The 27,751-nt window shown below is 40.5% G+C and overlaps 2 protein-coding genes across 2 annotated transcripts; one reads left to right on the top strand and one right to left on the bottom strand.

Moving 5' to 3' along the window:
• Positions 1-5,980: 5,980 nt before the first annotated feature.
• On the bottom strand, positions 5,981-16,725 carry LOC106653998 (tubulin beta-1 chain). Its single transcript, XM_014373680.2, has 3 exons — positions 16,488-16,725; positions 7,029-7,693; positions 5,981-6,943 (listed from the first exon to the last, which is right to left on the bottom strand). The coding sequence occupies exons 1-3, from the start codon at positions 16,542-16,544 to the stop codon at positions 6,322-6,324; spliced, it is 1,344 nt and encodes a 447-aa protein (XP_014229166.1). The 5' UTR covers positions 16,545-16,725; the 3' UTR covers positions 5,981-6,321.
• Positions 16,726-21,552: 4,827 nt separating this feature from the next.
• LOC111694253 (zinc finger protein 808-like) lies at positions 21,553-27,540 on the top strand. Its single transcript, XM_023461688.1, has 4 exons — positions 21,553-23,173; positions 24,005-24,073; positions 25,610-25,716; positions 25,788-27,540. Exons 1-4 carry the CDS (start codon positions 21,640-21,642, stop codon positions 27,492-27,494), a joined length of 3,417 nt encoding a protein of 1,138 aa, XP_023317456.1. The 5' UTR covers positions 21,553-21,639; the 3' UTR covers positions 27,495-27,540.
• The last annotated feature ends 211 nt before the right edge of the window (positions 27,541-27,751 follow it).

Consider the following 27,751-nt stretch of genomic DNA (forward strand, 5'->3'; position numbering starts at 1 on the left):
GCCACCTCACTTATTAGATAGATCAGGTGTTTTCTTTGATCCTACAAATACATTTTATTAGTACTTTAACGTAACGGGTTTGGTTGAAGAAGCTTATTTACACAAATTAAGTACAATATCTTTCATGCTACCTCAAACGAAATGAACTTTTTTCGTCCTGGCGGCCAAAACGAAAAAGTTTATTTCTGCTGGGATTCAAGCGAAAAGGGAAGGCCTCGGACCACGTGCAATTATCGGCCGAGGCGAAGCCGATCAGAACAACATTTACTGAAAACATTGAATTAATATTAATAAATTTTTGGGGTCATTATCAGAAATCAATTATAAGAAAATCTATCAGACTGGGCCTAATGAATACATACAGAAATTTACAGATTGTTATTCATAAATGCGTAAGTGGGTACTGTAAGAAAAATCGAATTATACTTATACTTTTACACAATTTTAATTCAAATTATGAAAAATCTGCACCTAAACATCTAAATAAATTTCAATATATCTTTATGATTCTCAAGGAAAAAATCGGTTCATTTAATAATTTTACTGGTGAAATTCGTGCTATTCTCGAAGAAATTAAACGGAATTATGTTACTATAATACGTTCGAACTGTTTGTATAAATAATAATTTATTATTTATAATTTATTATAAAAATGTACCCCAACCAATAAATCATTTAAAAAAACTTGATTATCATCCGAAGTACGACTGTCTGTAATTGCACAAATTTACGATTATCTAAGCATAATTACAATTTCTGCAAACAACTCATTTACGATCGTCAAATTGTTTCTTATTTTGTAATTATTTTCATACATTCCTTTTGAGCAACTGAAATGTGAAAAAAATTGCGTTATAATGCAAAAAATTTTATCGTATTAATCACATAAGTAATTTTTAACAAGCTTCAAGAAATTTCCAATATATAGTTTCTGTAAATTTTATGAACTTTTTTAGATGTTGAATTCGATGAACTCTCATATTTATGTTCACACTTATTGCATTCGAAATCTTAAAAAACGTTGTGTACAGTTTTTCGATGTTTAATGAAATTGCATCGATACCCAAATTTTTTCTCGCACTGGTCGCATACATAATCTTTGCGACCTACATGGACTGCCCTTTGGTGGAGAAGCAAATGCAATTTTTGTCCAAATTTCTTTTCGCACTTCTTACATTCGTAATCTTTGCGATCCTCGTGGATTCTCTCTTGGTGGCGAAGCAAAGTCTGTTTGATTCCAAATTTTTTCTCGCATTTGTCGCAGGCGTATTCTTTGCGGCCTTCGTGTACTGTTTTTTGGTGTAAGAGCAAATGCGATTTTCGTCCAAATTTTTTCTCGCACTGATCACATGGAAAATTTTTTCGACCATCGTGCACTATCGTTTGGTGTCTGATCAAATCCGATTTGTGTCCATATTTTTTTTCGCACTTGTCGCATTCGAAATCTTTTTGACCTTGGTGCACCGTATTTTGGTGGGAGAGCAAATTCACTTTTTGTCCAAATGTCTTCTCGCACTTGTCACATTCGAAATCTTTTTGACCTTCGTGCACCGTCTTTTTGTGTTTGAGCAAATTATTTTTTTGTCCAAATTTCTTTTCGCACTTGTCACATTCGAAATCTTTTCGACCTTCGTGCACAGTCTTTCGGTGTATGTTCAAATCCCATTTTCTCCCAAATTTCTTATCGCACATGTTGCATGCGAAGTCTTTGCGACCATCATGTATTGTTTCTTGGTGGGCAACCAAACTACATTTGTGACCAAATTTCTTCTCACACTTGTCGCATGCGTAATCTTTGCAATTTTCGTGGACTGTTTTTTGGTGAGTCCGCAAATTCGATATTTGTCCAAACTTCTTCTCGCACGTGTCGCATGTAAAATCTCTGTGACCTTCGTGCACTGCCCTTTGGTGTCTGATAAAATCTTTTTTTAGTCCGAATTTCTTCTCGCACATGTTGCATGCGTAGTCTTTGCGGCCTTCGTGCACTGCCTTTTGGTGCATATGCAAATGAACTTTTTGTCCAAATTTTTTCTCGCATTTGTAACATACGTAATCTTTTCGATTCTCGTGGACTGTTGTTATGTGCATGAGCAAATGCGCCTTTTTCCCAAATTTCTTACCGCAATTGTCACAGAAGTAATTTTTAACGACTTTGAAGGCGAATTCTTCGCAACCTTTATGTACTCTCTTCAGGTGTAAGAGCAAATGTGATTTTTTTCTAAATTTCTCCTCGCACTTGTCGCATGCAAAATCTTTGCGTCCTTCGTGGACTGTCTTCACATGTATGAGCAAACTCCATTTATTTCCAAATCTTTTAGCGCACTTTTCACACAAGTAATCTTTGAAAATTTCGTGGAATATTTTTTTATGTTTGAGTAAAGTTGATTTATTTTCAAATTTTCTCTCGCACTTGTTACATGAGAAATCTTTACGATCTATGTGTACTAATTTTTGGTGCATAATCAAACTCGATTTTTTCCCAAATTTTTTCTCACACTGGTCGCAGGCAAAATCTTCGTGACTTTTGTGTATTGATATGTGGTGTCTGCTCAAGAGACTTCGGAACTCAAATTTCTTCTCGCACTTGTGGCATGAGTAAACTTTTTTTTCATTGTGAATGGTGCCTCGGTGTTTTATCATACTTGATTCCAGTATAAATCCACTTGAATTAATTTTTGAGACATTTTCCTCGGATTTCTTCTCACCTGCATCCATTTCAATGCAAAAATCAAATGATTGATTCTTCTATTTAGTACAACAGAAATTTTATCAGTAAAATTTATGTTTTGGTATTCAGGCTTGTTTGATCGGGAAAGACAACATTCAAACTAATTTATTTTCAATATCAGTGTGTCGACGGATGATGTCAAATTTGTATGTGGTCATATTGTTTACAATTCGTTCGAGGCTGTCGTTTCGTCTTCGAGTAATTGTTAACTTTCTAAAACCAAGTTTTCCACAAAAACTCCCTTATAACAAAATCGAGTTCACAAAAAAACAGAGTAAATAGATACTTTTTCACATGTATATTTTCATTCCAAAATTTACCAATCAATTCAATATGCTTTTCGAATCAAACTCATTTTAATTCGTGAATCAATTTGATTTTTGAATTAAATTTATTCCAGTTTTTTCTGCGAGCAGTTAATGCTTCAGGTAGAAATCTTTTGAGCTCCTTACGCTCCCACTGAATCCCGGAGAAACCAAAGGACCTGGAGAAACCCACTACTTGAACCTCTTCGATCTTTAGTTTAGTTTTTATTTTGTACAATTTTAAAATAATCTAAGTTCACAAATCAAATGGATTTGTAATTTGTAGATTTTTTAAATTAAGTTTTTTACAACCACGGTACCTTTCTTGAGATACTGTAGCTTTTATTATGTATAATGATAAATTTCATACCTCTGATTAGTAATTTTGATTTAAAATTATACTGGGTTCGAATCGATACTGAGTAACGGATCTGTTTAGTTTAATATTTTTGCAATTTCTTAACTCAAAAAGAAATTTCTTCAAGAAAAATTGCAAAAAAAACAAGAAAGTCTTATAATTAGTCGAAGCTAATGTCTGAATTTTTTCAAAATTTTGTAAAGCATCAAATGTGAAGTTTTTCTTATTAATGTCAGAGATTTCTATAAAGAGAAATAAAGTAAAATTAATTTAAAATTGTAAAATTTTAATGTAGAGCTAACATTCTTACCGTAACTTAACATTTGATAGGAGAAACAAACATTGGATAGATGATGTAACATTTTCGAGGTAAAATAATATTTAGGTGAAAGCTAGCGCCATAAAAATTTTCGGAAATTTAAATTCATTGAGGACCGTTCGTGATTTTTTTTTTATTCTGTATCGGATTCATAATTTTTTGGAAAAATTCTAAAAAACTGGCGAGAATGAGTGAGCGAGGTAAAGAGCTCAGGTTATTCATAATATCACTTTGAGTACGGTCTATTAATTCGATTGCATATGTTGGAACCCTAGGTGTTTCATGTCATATATAAATGTATCAGTGTTATAAATAATTAGCTGCGAAAAAAAGATATAAAAAAAAATTTAGATCGAAAGTTCCACTCATTAATGATAATTAAGTGATGGAAAGATCATCTAATACATGTTGATAGCAAAGATTGAGCTTATCATTGAAACTTATACACAAACTTACAAAACATTTACTGACTGTCAATGATAAATTTATTTAATAACTAACCATTAATATCGTCCTGTATTTTTCATGGAGAGGTTCTCAGAAGATACGGCAAGAAAATTGTTTTTATGCCCCGTCGTAATACAACTGTATGTACAGGTTTGTACGTGGATAACTATTTTCAAGCATCTCGAGCTTTCGTTACGAAAATTATTTAATTCAACTTTTTTCCACGACGATAATTTACTGATGTCACTCCAATTAGTATTTTATAGAGTAGGCGTTGTTGAGTAAGAGCTTTATCGATTAATGTTTTAACTATTATTTATCAATGATGTGAACGAAATCGAGAGTTTATATTTTAGCTGCGTTCTCGACCTCACAAATTTGAAATATGAATTCGTCTCTAAAATAATAAATCGATACAGATCGTGAAGTCGGTTGATATAAATTTCTGAATGCATATTTAATTTCAGTCATTCGATTACGAGAATCGCCAAGAACTTATAAAAAGGAAATGCATCAACGATTGTTTGCGAATCTTCTGACAAAATAATTCTCTGCGAATTTCGGCTTGCCACTGCGAGTCTCGATTCTGCTCTGCGCAAGATATCCGTCCATCTACAGCTGTTCCGCTACCGAAGCGAGCTTCGCATCCATCAGCAGCAGCATCAGCGTCAGCGGCTCTGCAGCCCGCAAAAGCTGCAGCGAGCGAAACTATTTCGATAAAAAAAAAAAAGGAAGAAAAAGCGATACAATGTAAGAGATTTTTAGAATATTTCCCAAGAAGTACGTGCCGTACAGCGCACGCGAGGAAGTAGCGAGACTTCAAGTTACGAGTCTCCGTCGATGGTTCGTTTGCTTGCCAATGAGGCGTAACGCCTGTGTGTGAGTGTCGTAGCGTACATACATGGTATGCGATTCTCAAAAATGGATTTAGCCCCCTCCGTCCTTTTAAACTCTTCACCGACGAGCTTGTTTAAATAGGCGTAAAAACGACGAGAGTAGTCTTCTTTGCTCTTCTCTTTTTAATTTTGTTTATTTACGAGACGATTTTGCGAAAGAAAAGAAACAGCTGCTCTCGAGATGAGTTCCTCGAGCGAGACGTGTACTACTAAAACGTATACAATGACGTTCGACTCCGAACGGTATTTAAAAACCCTTTCTCTGCCTTCACATACACACGTCTGTCCTCTCTGTTTGCAGTGTACTTGATGCCGATAGCCGAGTAGAAGAGAGCAAGTAAAAGATATTCCAGGTTCTTCTTGGCGTGCAATACTTAAAATTATCTATTTTAATCAACTTCGATCTCAATTCAAGTTTTAACATGTTATGTAAAAAAATCAAGTATCGTAATAATTAATAAAAATGTGATTCTGGTAGAGTTCATTACACTAGCTTTATTGCAAATTATAAATTGTTTATTAAAATTAGATTAATCATTACATATTTTACAATAAAAATTAATAAGTGAATATTAAAAAAAAGAAGTTAAACAAGCTAAGGCGTTAAAGCAGAGTGATTGTAATTAAAAAAATTTGATCGTGATTTTACCAAAAAAAACTGAGTGGTACGGCCAACCGAAGGTATTAAGCTCGAGACTTAGTGTACAGTTGGTAAAGCCAAGCTCTGGGACGCAATGCGACTGCATCAGTTCAATTGCTAAATGCATATTTAACGATTTCAAAGTATCTTTAATAAAACATGCAAACGCAAATGAATTTAAAAAAAGGAATAAAAATTGACAAATAGGTTAATCGATATGAACGAGTAATAATAAAAATTAGTTGTAAAAACTGTTGTGGATATCATAAATAATGAATAATACAACATTTTTTTAACGGATTTTAATTATATATAATTTACTGGACAATTATAAAAACTAAAAAAATCTGAATCGTCGGGATAAACTTATTACAATAGCATTTTAAAAGAGAAGCAAAGAAACAAAGTTTAGGAATGCTCTTTCTAAAAAGAAACTATCTTAATACAAAAAGCCCTTCAAAATTTCGCTCATCTGCTTCTCGGAATCACACTCAAAAAGATAACAGAAAACAGATAGAGAAAAAATGAAAGATATTATTTAGGCGAGTTAAAAAGCGGATTCTTATTATTATAAATTTTGTTCTTTCTTCTCTTTTTGAGTACGTGATATAATTAATTATCGTCAATCTTAGTTCTCGTCGACCTCCTGTTCGGCCTCTTCGTCGAACTCGGCGTCTTCGTCGGCGGTAGCCTCTTGGTACTGTTGGTATTCTGATACCAAGTCGTTCATGTTCGACTCGGCTTCGGTGAACTCCATCTCGTCCATACCCTCGCCAGTGTACCAATGCAAGAAAGCTTTTCTTCTGAACATAGCAGTGAACTGCTCTGAGATACGCTTGAACAGCTCCTGGATGGCGGTGCTGTTTCCAATGAAGGTGGCGGACATCTTGAGACCACGAGGTGGGATGTCGCACACGGCGGTCTTGACGTTGTTGGGGATCCATTCGACGAAGTACGAGCTGTTCTTGTTCTGGATGTTGAGCATCTGCTCGTCGACCTCCTTCATGGACATGCGACCACGGAAGATGGCGGCGACTGTGAGGTAACGTCCGTGTCGTGGATCGCAAGCGGCCATCATGTTCTTGGCGTCGAACATCTGTTGAGTCAGTTCCGGTACGGACAGAGCTCTGTACTGTTGGCTGCCTCTGGAGGTCAGAGGAGCGAATCCAGGCATGAAGAAGTGAAGACGTGGGAACGGCACCATGTTGACAGCGAGTTTTCTCAAGTCGGCGTTCAATTGACCAGGGAACCTTTAAAAATGAATAAAAACAAGTTAAAATGTGTCGTACTTTTTATGATGCAACAACATTCAAGTAAATGTAAACGAGAACAAACCTGAGACAAGTAGTAACACCAGACATGGTGAGAGAGACGAGATGATTGAGATCACCATATGTGGGCGTCGACAGTTTGAGAGTTCTGAAGCAGATGTCATAGAGAGCTTCGTTGTCAATGCAGTAGGTTTCGTCGGTATTCTCGACCAACTGATGTACGGAGAGGGTGGCGTTGTAGGGCTCGACAACGGTGTCCGAGACCTTGGGCGATGGTACGACCGAGTAGGTGTTCATGATTCTGTCGGGGTATTCCTCGCGGATTTTGGAGATGAGCAGGGTGCCCATACCGGATCCGGTGCCACCACCGAGCGAGTGGGTCAGCTGGAAGCCCTGGAGGCAGTCGCAGCTCTCGGCTTCTTTGCGCACGACGTCGAGGACCGAGTCGACGAGCTCGGCGCCCTCGGTGTAGTGGCCCTTGGCCCAATTGTTGCCGGCGCCCGACTGTCCGAAGACGAAGTTGTCGGGTCTGAAGATCTGGCCGAAGGGCCCCGAGCGCACCGAGTCCATGGTGCCGGGCTCCAAATCGACGAGGATGGCGCGGGGCACGTATTTGCCGCCCGAAGCCTCATTGTAATAGACATTGATTCTTTCAAGTTGGAGGTCACTGTCTCCGTGGTATGCACCAGTTGGGTCGATACCGTGCTCGTCACTGATGATCTCCCAGAACTGTAAAACGAAAGCGCAAACATTAGCTCCGCGTTGTCAACTCAACTTTACAATAATGTAATGAATGTAGGTCCGCGACAAGTGAGAGTACATGAATATTTGGAGAGAAGAGAGAAAGTAAAGCGCGACGCAGAGTAAAAAGTCGCGTCACAAGTAAAGCTCGCGCGCGAACCTAATCCCACGCTCCTGTTCGAGATATTTCAATCGTACCTACATTTCATTTTCTCGACACGGTATATTTTATACATTACGAGTTTGTTTCGATACGCCTATTGCACATGAGAAATTGCTCAGTGTGCGTATACGTGAAACGCGAGTTTTCGTACATAGAGGCGCGATTTTTTCTTCGTCGGGCTCGAGATCAGAGTGAGAGAGAGTATAAAATATCCATTTCTTTGGAACGGTCTTGCATCGATAGAGATATATCTCGGTCGTCGTCGTCGTCGTCGTCGTCGCGCGCGCGACTTGTGCGGTCAACGAGACAGAGAAACACGCGTTACTCGTACTCACAGGTAAAAAACGCCAAGGTCGGCGCGCATGACGCGATTTTACAAGCGTTTTTGTGTCATTATCTCTTCCTCATCTTTGAATAAAAGTAGGCCTCGCGCTCTCTATACAATGTACATTCTTTACGAGAGCTATACACGAGCAAACTACTTTAGTGAGCGTGTGTGTGTGTTTCACTGCAGTCGAGCGTGATGCAAGTTACAAAGGATAATATCGCGACAATTTGGGCGAGCTCGAATCGAAGCTCTCTCGAGCTCGATACGGACGAAAACTTATTCTGGAGCCGAGCCAGACAAGTGTAAAAATCTCTCAAAGAGTTCATTGCGCCTCGCTCGTGTGTCGGAACATTACGCGTATAGTGTAGTTGTATGTGTTACAATATATATGTACGGGACTCCGAGATACGCGCGACTAAATATACAATAGGATACGATATAAACAGAACGTTATATAGAGGCCAGCGTAATGTTTCGCGGCCGGTCGCTCGGCAGAGGTTCGCCCGTAATTTATTTTTTTTCTCTCTCTCTCTCTCTCTTCGACTTCTTCCTTCCATCCTCTTTTTCATTCCCCGCGAGCATTAAAAGTATAACGCGCGCACGCGTACGCCGGAGAGTCATCGATGGCAGCAGCGGATGTCCATATAAGTGCATGGCACCTCTCAACTGCACCGCGCCGTGTATTTTATTTTATGTATACGTATATGTATGTAAGAGACGAGGTCTCGCTCACTCTCTCGTTTGCCTCTCCCACACATTTTGCACGTGCAGACCTCTCTGCGACTGCGGCGGCGACTGTGTGGCAGCAGTACCTACATATCTCTCTCGTTTTATACGTTATGCGCAACGTTACGCGAGCAGCAGCAGCAGCAGCATAAAACAGGGTGTGCGTGAGTCACCCATCATATAATGTGCGTCGCGACGACGACGACGACGAGCGACACAAGACGAGGACTATATATAGCGTTATGCTGATTTGACCATATTACACTCTTGGCCTGGTGTGGGACTGCATAATAAATTATACATGTATACGAGAAGCGGAGGAGACACCCGTCGTCTCGGCGTCTTGTTTGTTCGAGCGTATATGGACAATTTTTCTCTCTCTCTCTCTCTTTTTTTAGGTGCGCTCAGGGAGAGTCACTTTTGCGGCAGCAGCATCGACTCTCTCGCTTATATGGCTCTCGAGCGGAGTTACTTGTATGTATTTTGCGATTGTAAAATGAAGGATGCGAGCGGAGCAAAGCGAGTAACGGTGAATCTCGTACGCCCGACTTTCCTTGCGCCGTGGTCTGCGCACTCCGACTTTGCAAATTGTGATCGATTCATTTCGAGAGATAGACGCTTTCAAATTCAACGCGTTCGATATATCATAGAATAGAGAGATTAAAGTAAAGCTGAGAGAGTTTCAGCTGCTAACGGTGTTTCGAGCGATACACGAGTCCGAAGGAGTAACGAGAATCACAGCTATATCATTACAACGATTATGATAAAAGTGTTTCTTTTTTATGCCTATAAAAAGGAAATGTGCTCGCGCTTCCGAGTGACTCGACGCAACTTTTTCGGGACAGGTGAAGAGGAAACGAATCAAAAAATTCGCTCTTTCCGGCTCTCTCGAACGCGCGCGTGTGTGTGTATTGTCGGTGGCAACGCGCGATTTCAATTTATAATTCTTTTATGGACGTTATTTTATATACGTGTATTACTCGTATGATTCATTTTTAGAGACGGTGAGTCATTGCGGGCGCGATATCATACTTTTTGAGAGCACCGCCGCCGACGCGCTCGCTGTACGTGTACTAATCATGCTAATTTTTGCATTTACGTAATTGAGCGAGTAATTGCGTTGTTGTGTTTGTATGTGTGTGCAGGTAATTCGACGAAGTTAAAAAAGACTTTGTACACGAGAGACCAGTCGTTGCTAAATTCAATTTCGCGTAATTAGTATTGAGAAAGAAAGCGCGCGCGACAGCGAAATCGTATAACGTACTCCTGTGTCCCGTCGCACACACACACACAATGGTTGATTAGCAGAAAGCTTTTGATACAAGTGTATAAAAGTGTACGTGTGTACATAGAAAGACACGCGTCTAGAGGAGAGTCGAGACGGAATGAAATTCGTTGTATTAAAGCTTTATATACACGGCAGAGTGAAGCTCGGGAATTCGCTGAGAGAGCGCAACAGCTGCGAGGCAGTAGCAGCTTTTTCCCTTTGCCACGACCAAACCCACACGTCGTCGCATTACGGTGCGATGGGCCAACAACGGTCTTTTCTCTTGCCCGTCTTTCTCCTTGACTATTTCTCGGCAGCAGCAGCAGGCGCGCTGCACGAAAAAGTCTGCTGGATGTGCAGCACAGAGAAAGAGAGAGACTCCGGGCTGTATGTATGCGTGTATGTGTACGCGTGTGTGAATATATATACAAGCGCGTACTTTACGAGTAACTCGTACTAAAACCTGCTCGTCATTATTATAAATACCAGCCAACCTGCTTCGCCTCTAAGATTATCTTTCGAGACACTCCTCTCTCTCTCTCTCTCTCTCTCTCTCTCTCTCTCTCTCTCTCTCTCTCTCTCGCTCGCCTATTTTATTCTCATTCCATGTACCTGGGAGGCTCGCTCGCAGCTAGCAGCTCCTATATAAACGCGCATTCCGAAGCTTCTCGAATTATCACATTAGTCGCAATTGTTGCACGAATATATAATATATGTATGTTCGCATTGTACGAGAAGAGAACACGAGGGCGACCGTACGTAGCGAAGTGTATCTCATTAATTTGTCACGCGAGTCGTTATTATTGTAATTATTATTTTTTTTCTTCTTTTCGTACAGCCATGGGAAGTATCGCGAGTGCGAATCATCGAGTCCAAGGGGAAACGCGACCGCGACTCGAGAGAGAGAGAGAAAATAAAATAAAAAGGAAGAACGTAGTTTTGGACATATATATCATTATGCGTGAGCGAGCACTCGTTATCCAATGGTCTTGTATTTATATATAAAGTACCCGAGAGACGCGATGCACATACGCAGCGCGACAAGCAGCCGTCCTTGAGCCAAAAAGCCCAAGTTACACATGCACAGCACAGAAGTACGCGATCATTGCGCAATTGCTATATGGATCGAGATCTCGAGATGGATTTTCAACCGTCCCTCCCTCGCGATTATAATGCGACGCCGAGCTTCTGCTGCTGTTTAAAGAGTCATTGGCCTCGCGAGTAATACTTCGGGATGCTTGAGAGAGCTCGAAAATATCTATACACACACACGCGCGCGCCGAGAGCTTCCGCGTCTCGCGCCACCACCGCTAGTAGCAGCGGTATAAATGTGCAGAAAAATCCGCGGCGCTGGTATTTAGGTGTTGTATTTTAATGAAAAAAAAAAAAAAAAAAACGAGGCGAGCGTTGGAGCGCGGCGTACATGCCACGTAAATCAAAATCATCGTTAGCATCTTATTATTATTTTATTACGGAGAAGAAGAAGAAAAAAATTGAACTCCGCGGAGAGCGAATTACTATTTTAACGCGGCGAGTGTTTCTTGGAGCACGGAAGAGATCGGCGCGAGATAAGCTTCTTTCGAGCTTTTTTTTTCATCGCCGTAAAACTTTTAGCTCAGTTAACGAGGCAGAAGGAGCAGAAGCAACGCCGCCGCTGCATCTTTCCTGTGCACGAGAGAGAGAGAAAACCCTTGGCTACTTTATACCGTACATACCGCGAGAGCACAGCGACGATGATCGATCGCTATAAAGGAGCAAAGCCGCGCGCGCGCACATACACACGGAAAAAAGTAATAATAATAAAGAGCCTGAGAGAGGCCTCGGTCTCGTGTATATGGTGCTTCGCTCGTGCGCTCGGCCGCCACTGCTGCTGCTGCAGCTAGCTATGTGTGTGTATGTGTGTGCAGCTAAAAGTGCAGAGGAAGGTAAGCGCGGACATTGACTCGATGCGATATCCTTGAAAATCGCGAGAGCGTGACGACGACGACGACGTGCTGGTGCTGCTGCGGCGAGTGAAGCTCGCCACACCGATGATGAGAGAATTTAACATGGTGCTGCTATGGCTGATGCAGTCCATAGGTAATCGACTTGTATTCGGTTTAAAGAGACGCCGATAATTCGATGAAATAAAGTCAGACGGAATATTCGACTTGCTTTGAAATAATCTCATAGTTTTTTTTTTTGCTCCAAAATGTGTGTACAATTTCAAGACTAAACAGGCACTCGAATAGCGTGTTTTTATTTCTAGCGTAGGGGCAACACTAGCCAAAACAGCACTACCAAACTATTGACGCGCGCACAGTCGTCGGCTGATTGGAAAGAGAGAGAGAAAAAAAAACATTATCATCTCCAAATCGGTCTGCTGCGCGTACTAAAAATATGCGTCGCTGCTCTGCTCCGCTCGAGCTTACATTGACAAGAGTGCGTGTGTACAGATAGCAACGGGCTATGTCTGGTACGGGGTCTTGTCGTTAGGTAAATCATAACATCGCGGTAAAGAGCCGCCTAGAGTGTCTCGGAGTGTGTGTATATAATCGTCATGAAGTAAAGACGTTTTTTAAAGGTTCTATTTTCGATTCACGTATATAGGAAAAAATGACAGCCGGTCGCGCGTGTAGTATAGCATCGATGTATGTACAAACACACTTATAATACACACACACAGTGACACCAACGACGCGAGTACACGTCAGCTGTTTAACGTAATAATAATAGTGCGTTGTGTATAGGTAAAAAGAGAATTCAATCGTCGTGACTTTTATAGATAGTACAGCAGCAGTGTACTTGCACAGGTGTGAATTATCGCGAGAAAAAGGCCGTGTCAAGGCTCTCTCGCTCGTGGTTCGGCATTTTTTTTTTATTCGCTTTACTTTTAGACGGCATAGAACAAGCTAGTGTCACGGCGACCACGACGATGTGTGACAGGGGGCGACATTGCACACGACAGCCGTGGCAGTGGCAGAAGACACTTTCGAGCGTGCTTGTGTGTGTGTATGCGTTTTACATGTGTGGAGCGTCGTCGTATACGAAAGATACTTGGAAGCGCTCCGAAAATGCCGGTCGTTCTTTCGTCGGCAAAAAGGAAGCGACGCGCGCGCGTGTGTGTGTGTGTGCAGTCGTCGAGTTTCTATAAGTATCCGGAGACAGGCGTGCCTGGGCAAGTTAGCATACATACGACACAAGGCAGATGGGGAGAGAGAAAACAAAAAAAAAAAAAACACGCGAGCCGGCGACGATTCACCGTCGAGTGTATCGAGGCACGAGCAGCAAGGTCGAGGGGAAAAAAATCTCGTCTGCTAAATTTACGCATTGTGTATGCATAGAAGAGAACTCGGTGAATGATGTGCCTGCGGGCCGGAAAAGTGCAGAGATAGCGCGCGACTGACCCTCTCGGAGGAGCAGACAAAAAAACGTAGACTTAGGAAAATTCTTAAGCGAGCCTTTTCGGAGGTCGCGCGCGCGGTTGCCGTGAAGACGATCACCGTATACGGCATGTAACGACGGGTCGTCGTTGTCGTCGTCGTCCGATACACACATACGCAAACATACTTGTAAATACATTTATGTATATACGCGCAGCAGACATACATACAGCCGCGCGAGGAAGGCGTATTAGGGGAAGTGCGCGCGCAGACGCTCAATGATTCTGCCGCATTCGATATATAGTGTAAATGCCGACACACAGCAAGATGTTTTGTACGTGTGCGTGTGTTTGTAATGTATAAAAATGCACACGGAGACGCACGCTGAATCCACTGAACATATCTCGATAACATAACTATATAAGCGCATGAGCGCGTTTGTGTATGTGTGCGTCCCGATGCCCATATATATACTCATAAATCCTTGTGTATAATATGCGAAGCGACAAGCGAGTATAACGACCCACGCGATACAGAGAGAGAGAGAGAGAAAACACGTTCGAGCCTGAGAGAGTCAGGAGAGAGAAAGATCCGCTTCTCCGGCGCGCCACACCCAGAGAGAGGAAAGAGCACTGTGAAACATTCGCAATATGAGGCGCGCACATACACACACACACACAAACACATGTGTAAACGCATAGAGAGAGCCGGCGTCAGAGAGCTTATACTCGTACGTATATGTATGCGAGAGCGTAAGTGTGTGAATTGTTCGACCTCTCCGCCGCCACTCTCTTCGAGCATTGTACAGTACATAAATGTGTGTGTGTGTACGTATGTGTGTGCAGTACACACCAGACATCGCACAGAAAAAGCTATGGCCGGCTGCTAGGCGCGTTCCAGAATCGAGAGAATATTTATCCGTACACGATTCGAGCCAAAAAGGTTTCGTATACGCTACATAAAAAATATTTGAAACGATAGTCGTCGAGAGCGAGAAATCACGCGAGACTACGCTTCGTATACACGCTCGACTAAAATCGATCGAGAATCGCGTTACAATTAAATTTGGGGCGCGCGCATACCGTCGCGTATCAACGCTGAAAAAAATTCGGTGCTTACACGGCACGTTGTTATTCTACCTGCGAGTTTTCGACTCCGAAATTCATTAGGCGCGGTGTGACGTTAGCGGGAGCGCGCCTCGCATCTTGTGTTATTGTTGTGCATGTCATACCCAAGCATACGACACACACAGAGACACAGGAGAAGAAATAGGCGCTCGTGTGCTTTCTTTCTCTCCGTTGCGCCGGGCGAGAAGTATCGAATAATTGAATCGTGAAAAATACATACGACGACGCGCCTATGCGGATTCTGCTACTTTTGCGAAGTATATGGCAAAAGTATACCAGCAGCAGCCAACAGCAGCATCCGAGAGCCTCGCGAAGAAGAAGCAGAAAAAGGGAGAGGGAGAGAGAGAGAATCGAGGCTTGGCATTCAGCGAAAAACCGTTGAGAGCTTCGCAAGACAGAGAGAAAAGAGAATGAACGAGACAGAGAAAGAGAATTTTGCCGGCCGGCGTTTCTCGTTCTCGTTGCGCGTCGTGTGTGTGTGTGTGTCTTCGTCGTCGTTGCTTCCGAAAGCGTCGATGTCGAGCGCGATACGAAAAAAAAATCATTGCCGCCACGAGAACGAGAGCACAGGGTAATTCCGTTGACGAATTTCATTTTTTGTTCAATACGCGACGATGATACGATATATTTTACGCGCCAAGTAATGTATTTATGACGTAAAAAAAAAAAAAAGAAAGAATAAAACTTGGTCTCGTAACACGCATACACATTTTGGAGCTGCTGCTGCTGCTGCTTCGCCACTTTTACCCTCCCCTCTCGATCGAATAGCACGGCAGCAGCTGCAATAGCAACGGTTTTTCGTTTCACCTTTGTGCCTTCGGCTCTCTGGCTCGCTCGAAGCATCGAGAAAGAAGGGGAAGAGAGAGAGAGAGAGAGCGCGAGGGTAGTTTCGAACAAACTTTTATGGCTCGCTCGAAGCGCGGCTACGCGTCGAAAAGACTTCCCGAAAAAAAAGAGAAACGAGATCACGACGGGCGTGAGTCCTACGAAAAATCCGTCGATGAATGTTTTCTCAAAAAATGACCAAACGCGATTCGTACGAATACTTAACGATCGGGTGCGTAATTATAACGGCTGGTTCTCTCGAGCGCGCGGCACATGCACACACACAAATAAATACACACACGTACACCGGAGAATCTCGCACAAACACGTATTCCATTAAAACACATATCGAGATTCACGATCGCGCACGGACACGCACACACACACACACAGAAATTCGCACGAAGTAGTGTTTGGCGATGAAGACCACGACGATGACGACGGCGAGCGATAACGGCGAGGTTGAGATGTAGATCGAGAGAGACGAAGTTTGAGCTGAAAATTAACAAAAAAAAAAAAAAAAGCGAATCGCGCACAGCAGTCGGTGAAAAGTCATCGGCATCTCGTTTGTCTTTCGAACACAATAGCAGTCAACTAAAGTGATAAGCTGAAAAATCAGAACGTAGGGATGGCGCGCGTTCCCATTGGCATCATTATACATCCAACGTCCGTTGGGTTTCTCTCCCGCTTCGGCTTGCGCAAAATGGCTAAGATGAAGGACACACGACCACGACGACGACGCTATGCGCGATATACACGTAACGTATATTCGCGCGCGAGGCAACGATGTGTCGGGTGTAGTATGGAGATATCGAGACTCAACGCGCACAGAGAAAATATAATAATAAAATACGAGATCGAATCGAAGTTCGCGAGCGGCATATAGAACAAATATCGTATTATTGTGGGTCCGCGTTACGTGTATCGTGTGTAATAATGTGTAAGGTAAGGCGTGTGAGAGAGACAGAGAGCAAAATGACTCACCTTGGCGCCGATCTGGTTACCGCACTGGCCAGCCTGAATGTGCACGATTTCCCTCATGGTTCTTGTGGTTTAAAATATAAAACTTTGATAAAATATATTTCGAGTGTATATATAAAATCGAGCGAGCCGGGGCGTATGTGCTCTTTTCAATTGATTAAAACCGTCTGTGGGGGCTTGGGGCTATCAACACACGAACCAAGCAGCGCGAGTGCCAGGAGACGAATGCGCGATTCTCCGCTCGAGCGTCGGGCAGCAGCGGCGTCGTCGTCGTGCGAACGCAGGCGAACGTGAATCAGACAGAGACAGACGACGAGCAGCAGCGCTCCAGCCGGTGTAACATTCGCGCGCGCGCGGGTCGAATTCGTGCGAGAGAGAGAGAGATAGGTAGATACATCGAGACGAGAACAATTTCACCGTTGGCGGCGGCGGCGGCGTCGTCGTCGTCGGCAGCGGCAACGATTGCGCTATTGCAGACCGGCTGGCTCGTTCTCTCTCTCGCGCATATACGTGTGGGTATATACGACTTCCTCGAGTTTTGCGGTGCGGCTCGGCATAGACGCACACACACATACACACACACACTTTAAGCATGTATAGGTAACAGAGTAGGCCGTCGTCATCGTCGCTCTGCGGCTGACTGGAACATATCGTAATCGCGCGCCATTGGCTCCCCGCTCGCTTGCGCGAAATCTTTCGAATTTTCGCGCCCGCTTCTATTTACGTGTATTTCAACGGGCGCAACACACATACATGCGTACGTGCACGCGTATAATATAGGCTCCGATATAATACAGCGAATATATCCTCTATACAACGTGTGTGTACGTACAACGCGAGATATATAAGGGAGAGAAGTGTATAGTAGAGTCGACGTTGCAAACTGTACACCACTACTACCGCGCGAACTATTTAGTCCGTGCGATAGCGCAGCGTTGCCAACTTTCTCTATAATGCTCCTATGTGCCATACACATTATCATTGCCTTGTATCGCCTATATATACTCCGACTGACACTCCGCCGCTCGGTGTTGTGTATTCCACATGCATTTGCTATATGTACATGAAATAATGAGGCACTATAGGCTGTGTGCGTATCGTCGCTGTCTCCAACATATACCTGTATATGTAGCACGTATTGTGTTCGTATAGACGTCGCTCGACGTATTGTTGTGTACATACGCACATACACACGCGAGATAGGAATATGTATAAACACACCGCCGTTTAAAGGCCGATGATTCCGACGAGATTCGATCGTCTCTCGGCACATATAGAAGACAGAGAGAGAGAGAAGCTCGCGAAAGAGAGAAAGGAAGTCGGAGTCCGTGAGTCTATGTATGTATATGTGGGTATTATACACTTTATAGGAACGTCGAGGATATGTGTGTATACACGACTAGGTATAGGATACGCTACGTGCATTTCGCGAAGAATTCATATGCTCGCCAAAATACTATTTTTGGTACATTATGCTGTGTCTTTGGAACGAGCAAATATCGATGCTACGTGTATACCTACACACATCATGTGTATTCTATTCGCCCCCGTTATCGATCGCTTCACGCACGCGATTTTTCTGCGGCGTTTCATCTCGCGAGAGGCAACTTGTTCGATAGCATTCGCGTCTCGTAGATATGTATGTATCTAAACACACACACACACACACGCATAATAAACATGACTCAAATTAATCATACGTGTGTGCGCGTGTTTGTCTCTCGTTGAGACGAGCGTTTAAATATTCTATAAGCGTAGGCGTGGCTCCTGCCTATTAGCGCACACGAGATTGTATTGTGTATACGAAATTGACGAGCAGCCGAGCCGAGGTTTATTAGCGACCTACTAATATACAACGCGCAAAAACAATATCAAATACGCTTATTTGCTCGAATCCGTCCGAAGATATTTACGAGTGTTTTTTTTTTATTCTTCTTTTTTGACAGTTTCGCCCGACAGATACGTAACAGCAACTTCTTCGATGCTCCACGAAATGACAACAACAACAACAACGAAAAAAAACGAGATAACGGCATCGAGTTCTCGTTGCGCGACAGCAGCAGCAGCAGCACAATTCGATTAATAATCCACGACGTATTTTTCTACGACTTTCTTTTTCCGTGTCTAAAAGCGTTGGATGTGTGTGCATATATATATACAGTGCAGTGGCTTTTCAATCGCGATCGCGACGAGAGCAATTATCGCAATTTTTTTGCGCCTTTGAAGATCGACTGCCGCCGCCGCACACACGATATATTAATGCATAAAACGAATCGCGTTAGACACGCCGCTCTATGATATATATTGTAACGCGAATATTATTGCCTTTACAGACGCCGTTCGATATTTATTACGGAGCTTTTATAATAACACATCGAGATCGATGCGTGTGTATGCGATGTTTTGCGCGAAACGATTGACATTGGTGTATAGTATAAGTACACTTCGCTGCACGTTTAAATAATATCGATCCGGTCAATGTCGCGCTCGCATAGACAGGAACTGGACTATGTATGAAATATAAATATGACTTCTTTTTTAGAAACCAATTTCTCTATCTATCTATCTATCCATCTCTTTTCAGGTATACAACTTTTAATTCATAAATAAAATACATCGCGATGCCAGCGTTTAAAAGGAAAATCAGGTCACATCGATGCGGCGCCTATAGGACCCGTTAATATTGCATCGTTTCTTCTCTCTTCTTCTTCTTCTTGTTTTTTTTTTTTTCTTTTTTTTGGCGTTTTCGTATCTAGCAACCAAACTCGTTTTATATGTATGTCGCTGCTCCATGGTATACGCCCGCGATGGATGTGTGTATAAAAATATAAAATATGTATCAGCCGCTCGCAACGTTTTTAATGCGTTTAAATGATATGAAAAAAAAAAAATAATAATAATAATAATAATGACGAGGACAGTTTCGTGATGGTTTTTAGCATGTTTATTCTCAACGATGACGGCAACGTGGATCGGTATGACCATGAGGATGATGCTGCCCCGGTGGGTGTGTGTGTGTATTATATAGCGAGCTGATCTTCTGTCCAAATCGCAGGTTACCTCCTCCGTCTCGCTCGGCTTAATTATAACGAAAACAAAATGATGATTATAATAATCATAATTATAAGTCTCAACGCGAGAATTATCAATCATACATAACTTAAACGTTTCTTCTTTACTCACTTAGCCGACGCTCGTTCTCCATTTCTTTCTTTGTATGAATTAAGCATGCAATGTGCTCGCGCGTAGGTGCGCGTATCGCGAGCGAATCTAGATCTCGCCGCGCGTATATGGATGTATAAAAGCTCGCTCGTCAGTCCTTAATGCTCGATGCTTACATTATACGAACATAAATCAGAAAAATGTTCTCTTATCTCGGGGCCGGCTAACGCTATATAATAACGTTATTTTATAATGCCGCTCGAAGTCGCGTTGCGGTTTTATATGCAGCGACGCGACGATACCATGTTGTTGTATCGGCAATATGGCAATGCGACACGCGACACTATTATGTGTACGAGCTGGCCTATTTATACACGTGTCCAAATGTGACATATTATATTTGTACAAAAGCTCTGCGCTGCGAGTTGAATTCGAAGTTGAGATAGATTCGCTTCTCGTTCGAGTGTATACAATATACAAACTGTAATGTGGCGTTGAAGCGAGAGGATCGTCCTGCGGTACTCGTGTAGCGTATAATACATCCACCACCAGTTCGGCTATTAAATATTATATACGTATAATTAGACGTGAATTTGTCGTCGTCGTCATCTCGTTCTCGTTCGCCACAGGTATACATATATTGTACAGAATTAAATTTCCCTCGAGTCGTGTAGTATACACCGCGCGTATAATATATAACACCGTATACAGCCACGTGTCTATATATTCGTGTGCGCAAGGGACGATGATTCACTCCCGACGTTGCCGCGTCTACGCTGAGAAACCACCCCCGCGACTGGTACACCTCCCTGTATATATACAACGAGTAATATGTACGTGACTCGAGGTTTTTTTTCCTATATATACTATACTTTTCTCTCCAACTTTCGATGCGCGATGATTCATCCTCGTGTATAATGCGTAAGGGGTGTCCTGCGCGCGTGTATGTGTGTGCGTGGATGCGTATTATTTCTCCCTCCCTTCGGCTCATGGTTTTTCCATCGATCTTACGGCCTGAGCTTTTACCCATCTTACATACGCTGGTTTTTTTTATATTATTAAATATATCTAAACTTGGCCGGAAAATATGTTTTTTTTTCAGCCGCGAGGTAAGAGCGTATAATACCATGATATACATTTAATCGTATGTATCTCATTAGAAATCATACGAGGATAATAAAATTTAATTAAAGCTCGAGCTCAGAGCCACGAGCAGGCATCGCGCATAAATCTTCGGATTATATCCGACGTCCTTTTTTCTTTCTGTGTATTTGTATAACTGTAATTGAAAAAGCAGCAATGAGCCATCCGTACATCGTGTAAGCGCTGAACGAAGCAGCTGCAGCGGTGCATCGTCGTAAAGTCGGCGCTTGACTCGTATCACTTGGGTGGCAATAATTGTTGATATAGCGAGACACGAAGCATCGCATAGAGTGGGCTGTTTGTGATTTTGCGACTTGGAAAATCCGACGCTGAATTTTAACGACTCGACGATCCTGCAACGATGCAAAAATAATGATCGAGTTGAAATTAGCGAAGATGATGTTGTAAAAATGTATTTTATCAATCGTCGTTCGCCTTTCCAACCATGTATATTATTCTCACTCGGTGGTAAGTTGTGAAGCACGCCAACCACGCCGTGTCGTTCATTGTACGAGTAACTATTGATCTCGATATTACAGCAAATTCTTTAAAATAATTAGTTCTAGAATGCCAAGAAAATTATTCGAATCGTTCCAAGTTCAAATTTTAAATTGGATCAAATATTGTATTAATATATAAACAGATTAATCGGCAATTAAATTGTAAACAATATGATCATAAACAATTTTGATATCGTCCTTTGAAATATTTATCATGCTTATAGTCAAGACAAATTAATTTGTATATTGCCTTTCCCGGTAGAACAAGTCATAGACCAAAAGATAAACTTAACTTATTCAATTTCCATGGTATTAAATAGAAAGATCCAACGTTTATTTTAAGTACCAAAATGGATAAAAGTGAAAAGAAATCCGAAGAAGTTGTCTCGGAAAATAATTCAAGTGAACATGACATTGATGTTTCAGAAGATAAACAATACATTTGTGATATTTGTCAAGAGGCATTTACACTAGAATCAAGTATGTTATCACATCGAAATACAATTCATAATGAAAAAAAAGATTTTGCATGTGATAGCTGCGATAAAAAATTTGAGTTCCGAAGTCATTTAAGTAGACACCAAATATCGGTACACAAAAACCGCAACGATTTTACATGCGACATGTGCGAGAAAAAATTTGTGAAGAAATCAAGTTTGTTTGCGCATCAAAAATTAATACATAAAGATGGTAAAAATTACTCCTGTAAAAAATGCGAGAAGAAATTTGAAAATAAATCAACTTTACTCAAGCACAAAAAAATATTCCACGAAGTCTTCAAAGATTTCTTATGTGAAAATTGTGCAAAGAGATTTGGAAATAAACAGAGTTTGCTCTTGCACATAAAGAAAGTACACAACAAGCCTGAGGAGAAAATTGGAAAAAAATTTAAATTGATGAAACGCCGTAAGACAGTCCACGGAGATCGCAAAGATTACACATGTGACAAATGCCATAAGAAATTCATAAATCGAAGCAATTTACAAAAACATAAAAAAATAGTCCACGAAGGTCGCAGAGATTATGCCTGCAACAATTGCGAGAAGAAATTTACACAAAATTCGAGTTTGCTCATTCACCTAAAAACAGTACACGATGGTCGTAAAGATTACGCATGCAACATGTGCGAGAAGAAATTTGGGAAAAAATGGGATTTGCACATACACCGAAAGTCGGTGCACGAAGGTCGAAAAGATTTCGAATGTGACAAGTGTGAGAGGAAATTTACGCAAAAACCGAGTTTGCTCTACCACCAAAGGACAGCACACGAAGGTCGTAAAGACTATACGTGCAAAAAGTGCGAACAGAAATTTGGACAAAACTCGGATTTATTGAAGCATCAAAAGACAGTGCATGAAGGTCGCAAAGATTACGCATGTGAAAAGTGCGAGAAGAAATTTGGGGATCGAAGCAATTTGAAAAGACACCGAAAAATAGTTCACGAAGGATGCAAAGATTTTGCTTGCAACAATTGCGAAATGAAATTTGGAACTAAAAGAGATTTGTTCGTGCACCAAAACACAGTCCATGAAGGACGAAAAGATTACGCATGTGAAAAATGCGAGAAGAAATTTAGCCGTAAATGGAATTTACTCGACCATCAAAAAAGGGTACACAAATGTCGCAAGGATTTCGCATGTGATATTTGTGAGAAAAAATTTACACAAAAATCGAGTTTGCTTTATCACCAAAGGACAGTACACGAACGTCGCAAAGATTACATATGCGACAAGTGTGAAAAGAAATTTGGATATAAAAATTCTTTGTTTTTGCATGCAAGAATAGTTCATGAAGGACGCAAAGATTTGGCATGCGACAAATGCGAGAAGAAATTTGGACGAAAACCGAATTTGCTCAGACACCAAAAAACAGTACACAAAATTTGTTAAGAAATTTGAAAAGATGTAAAAATTAAGAATCAATTTGACCGATCATAAACAAGTTGTTTATAAAAAATTTGAATATTTCGAATCTCAAAAAATTGTACTCCATAACTATATTTGATCGAAGGAACATTTGTGAATCTCATATTTAGTATCACTCGATCAAGTCTTAAACTTACCGAAAATTGTTTGCTTTGATATCAACACCGATCATTTTTCAATCAAATCGTTGAATATCTCAATCTTCAAAGGCTTATATACACTTTAAACTCAAAAATTTTTTTATTGATTTTTTGTGCAGGATTTTTCCTTCATTTTCCATCGCATTTTTCAAAACTTGAAATGTTGATTTTTTAAATACTATACTTTTTCGTATACTTTACGCGTTAAATTTTTTCTCCTTTTGCGTTTTCTATCGAGTCGTGTTTTTGTTCACTTGTCGTATTTTTCAGAAAGTACCGATTGAGCTACATCATCAGGGTCGCGTATACACTTCTTCAGAACATCATTGCCCCTGACCGTAAGCACTTTGGGAGGGATCGAGGAATCAAATCGTGTAAAAAATTGTATCGCTCATCGCAGACTTCTCATTTTTGTTATTGTTTCAATCGTGATAAATTTAAACAATACAAATAGAAAAATATCAAATTAACTTGAATTTTAACCTTTTCACAGGTAATAAACGTTCGAGAAAAATAACATTTTGAATTGAGTTGAAGTGCAAGAACAAATATACTGCGAAAAATTGTCCAAAAAATATCTGCTTATTAATTTCTGCAATGAATGTTGTTAAAATTTGAATTTGAATTTGATTTTTATTTTAATTATACAGTCTCGGTAGTGAAGTTCCGAAGGTTGCTGATACAGCTCTGCACTTTCCTTTCAAAAACTAAGAAGCAAGGTAGACACATATTTTTGGGTAAACGTAATATTGTCACGACGAGGCTGAAGAAAGTCAATATTCAGAACGATCCATAAATTTTTCTATCTGGGTATATGTGTACAGGAACCAATGTGCCTCAGCATTCATGTACTGTATATTTAACATGACTCAGAGACGCGTTTACATTGTTACCATATAATATACAATCGTGCAAAAGTAGTGCCAGATGTTCGCTCGCAGGATATTATAGATCGAGAGCCGCGTTCACGATCGCGTGTATGCGTCCACATTTGCGCTGCAGCAGAAGCCGAGCCCCCGCAAAATTATCGCCTGCTTATGCGCGTCGATAGGGATTTCGAGGTGTTTAAAATGTGCAATCAATAATGCCTGTCTGTATTGCCGTAGCTCTCGTTGACTTTTTTTCGGGTGAAAGGAGGGAATCTCATTATTTGGTTTTGGGATAATTACTGAAACAATTGAATTATACAAAAGCTCGATTCCACCTTGATCGTGTTCGTGGCGCCTGAGACACGTATTATTAGAAATCAAACGAACTTACCTGTAAGTGAAGTTCGATGATAATTATACGAAGTCCTTGCTTGAGTAATTAATGTAGATCGTTAATTCGAACGATCAGAACCACGAATATTCAGAGACAAAAAACGATCACCTTACAGCTTACTTCTCACTGTTCCTCCTGTATTCGTCATATTTTCAGAGTTCTATTTTTAATAATCGCTATATCGGGTGGGAAGAAAAACTTGACTTTTTTTTTTTTTTTTTTTTTTTNTCCTGAAAATGAGATTATTCCTATTTTCATGCAAGGTAAACCTCATGCTAGTATCTGAAAACCGTAGGAATATTGATTGAATAAATAGGAATTGAAATATTATTGTTTTAAATAGAGCAACATACATTTTTTTACTTCTTTAAATATTATATTTCCGGAAAAATTTAGACACTTTAACACTGAAAATAGTAAATTTTATTTCGACAATTGTGATACAAGTTTCTGGAAAAACATGAAATTTTACATTAGAACCAGCATCTATATCAATTACAAAGACTGAAAAATCATGCGCAAAGCTAAAATTTCAGAGCCTGAGACGTTCCTTGCTTTTTCCCCGTTTTTAGATACTCTCCGATTTTTCGTGGCTGTTGTTCAGGATTATACTATTTGTGTGAGTATTTCTCCACACCCACCACATGTTAAAGTAAGCTAATTGTGCCCCTGAATGAATGAAATTTTCATTACAATTTCAAGTGCCTCGCTCATCGTCGTACATAACTCTCTACGCTCAGTCGCTATTTATCTATTCCTGCCGTAAGTGTTTACAAATGACATCCGTCAAAGTGTATACATGAAAATACGGTACTGTGTTGGCTATTCAAGGCATCTAACTTTAACTAATTTCTCAGTGAATATCGTAAAAATTCACATTAACTTACTCTAACCCAGTGAGAGATGGAGAACAGAAAGGACTCAGTTAGGTATACACTTTTTTATGCATGCCGAAAATATTTGTTTAATCGATTGTTTCTTTAGTATTAAAGAGGAACCGTCCGATGATTGGTCAGGTGTAGGCGACAATCCTGACGATCGAGTGGACTCGTGCACAGTCGAAAACTTTGAAAATCAATTAACGATAAATGAACCATCGGTGAGTTTCATCTCTTATGAATTATATTCAAATTTCCACTATTAAAAACTACAACACAATTTTAATGTTAGGCCAATAACACGAATGAGTCTATGCCATTACAGGAGGGGTTAGACGGGATAATTTTGGTGGATTTCGATAGCAAAAATGTAAAAAATGAAGTTGAGTTTTCATCTACATCCATCTGCAAAACTGTGAATCAAATTTGTCAACCTATTGTGAAATTAGAAAACGAAACTCAGACCCATGACATCAATGACGATATTGGCATCGATTTCGAGTGCAGGGATGTTAAGCTTGAAGTAAAACCCTCATTGACAAACATCAGTCCATCTACTGTGAAAACAGAAAATCAAAATCGAACAAATCACTCGAAAGAAAAAAGTTTGATAATTTTAATAAAAAAAGGATTCGATTACGTTAATAACTGTCAATTTATCAGTGGAGAAGCAAATATGAAACCGACTCACAAGGGCATTGGAGCACTTGAATGTAAAATTTGCAACAGGTCATTTGCAAACAAACAAAACTTAAAAAAGCACATAAGTACAGTACATAAGCGGAGCACACCCTTTGAATGTAAGATTTGTAACAAATCATTTGTACAAAAGAGTAGCCTCAAAAGGCACATAGTTACAGTACATAAGCGGAGCAAAACCTCTGAATGTAAGATTTGTAACAAATTATTTGGACAAAAGAGTAGCCTCAAAAGGCACATAATGGCAGTACATGAGAGGAGCAAACCCTTTGAATGTGATATTTGTCAGAAATTATTTGGACGAAAAAGTGAACTTGAATCTCACATAAGTTTAGTACATCTTCGTAGTAAAGCCTTTGAATGTGATATTTGTCACAAATCATTTGGACTATCAAGTAACCTCAAACGTCATGTCAACGCAGTACACGATCGTAGCAAAACCTTTGAGTGTAAAATTTGTCTTAATTCATTTAGTCAAAAACATCATCTCAAATATCACATAAATTCCGTACACAATCATAGCAAACCTTTTGAATGTGATATTTGTCACAAATCATTTGGGCACAAAAGTCAACTCACTACTCACATGAAGGCGGTACATAAACGCGAAAAACCTTTCGATTGTGAGATTTGTCATAAATCATTTGGATATCAGAATGTACTGAAAAGACATAGAGCAACAGCTCATAATCTTGGAAATCCCTTTGAATGTGATATTTGTCACAAATCATTTGGACTATTAGGTGTCCTCAAACGTCATGTCAACGCAGTACACAATCGTAGCAAAACCTTTGAGTGTGATATTTGTCACAAATTATTTAGTCAAAAACATCATCTCAAATATCACATAAATTTCGTACACAATTATAGCAAACCTTTTGAATGTGATATTTGTCACAAATCATTTAGATACAAAAGTCAACTCACTACTCACATGGAGGCAGTTCATAAACGTGAAAAACCTTTCGATTGTGAGATTTGTCATGAATCATTTGGAAACAAGAGTGATCTTAAAAGGCACAAGATGACTGTACATGATAGAAGAAATACCTTTGAATGTGACATTTGTCACAAATCATTTGGATATAAGAGTGTCCTCAATAGACACATAAATGCAGTACATAATCGGATCAAACCTTTTGAATGTGAAATTTGTCACAAATTATTTGGATACAAAAATGTACTCAAAAACCATATAATGACGATACATAATGAAAGCCAACCTCAGGAGTGTGAAGTTTATTCGATGCATTTTGGACGCAACGAAGACTTTTGCAATCAGTCGGGTTACGCTATGTAATTTTAGACAATCTTTCTTATAAACAATAAAGCATTTCAAACTGTCATTTATTTGGTCGTGACTGTGAAAACCTTTTACTAAACTTTCAAACATAAACTTAAATATTAACGAGGTTTGGTCGTCAATTTTTTGAAATATCGTTTTTGAAACATCCCATTTATATCGACTGAACTGTTTTTCCAAGTAAATGCTTCTTATTGGTTTTCGTTGCTTGCGCGACGATGACCCGATTTCAATTGCAAAAATAGGCAAAGAGA

Source organism: Trichogramma pretiosum, unplaced genomic scaffold (assembly GCF_000599845.2).
Source record: "Trichogramma pretiosum strain Unisexual culture from Peru unplaced genomic scaffold, Tpre_2.0 scaffold135, whole genome shotgun sequence".
Lineage (NCBI taxonomy): Eukaryota > Metazoa > Arthropoda > Insecta > Hymenoptera > Trichogrammatidae > Trichogramma > Trichogramma pretiosum.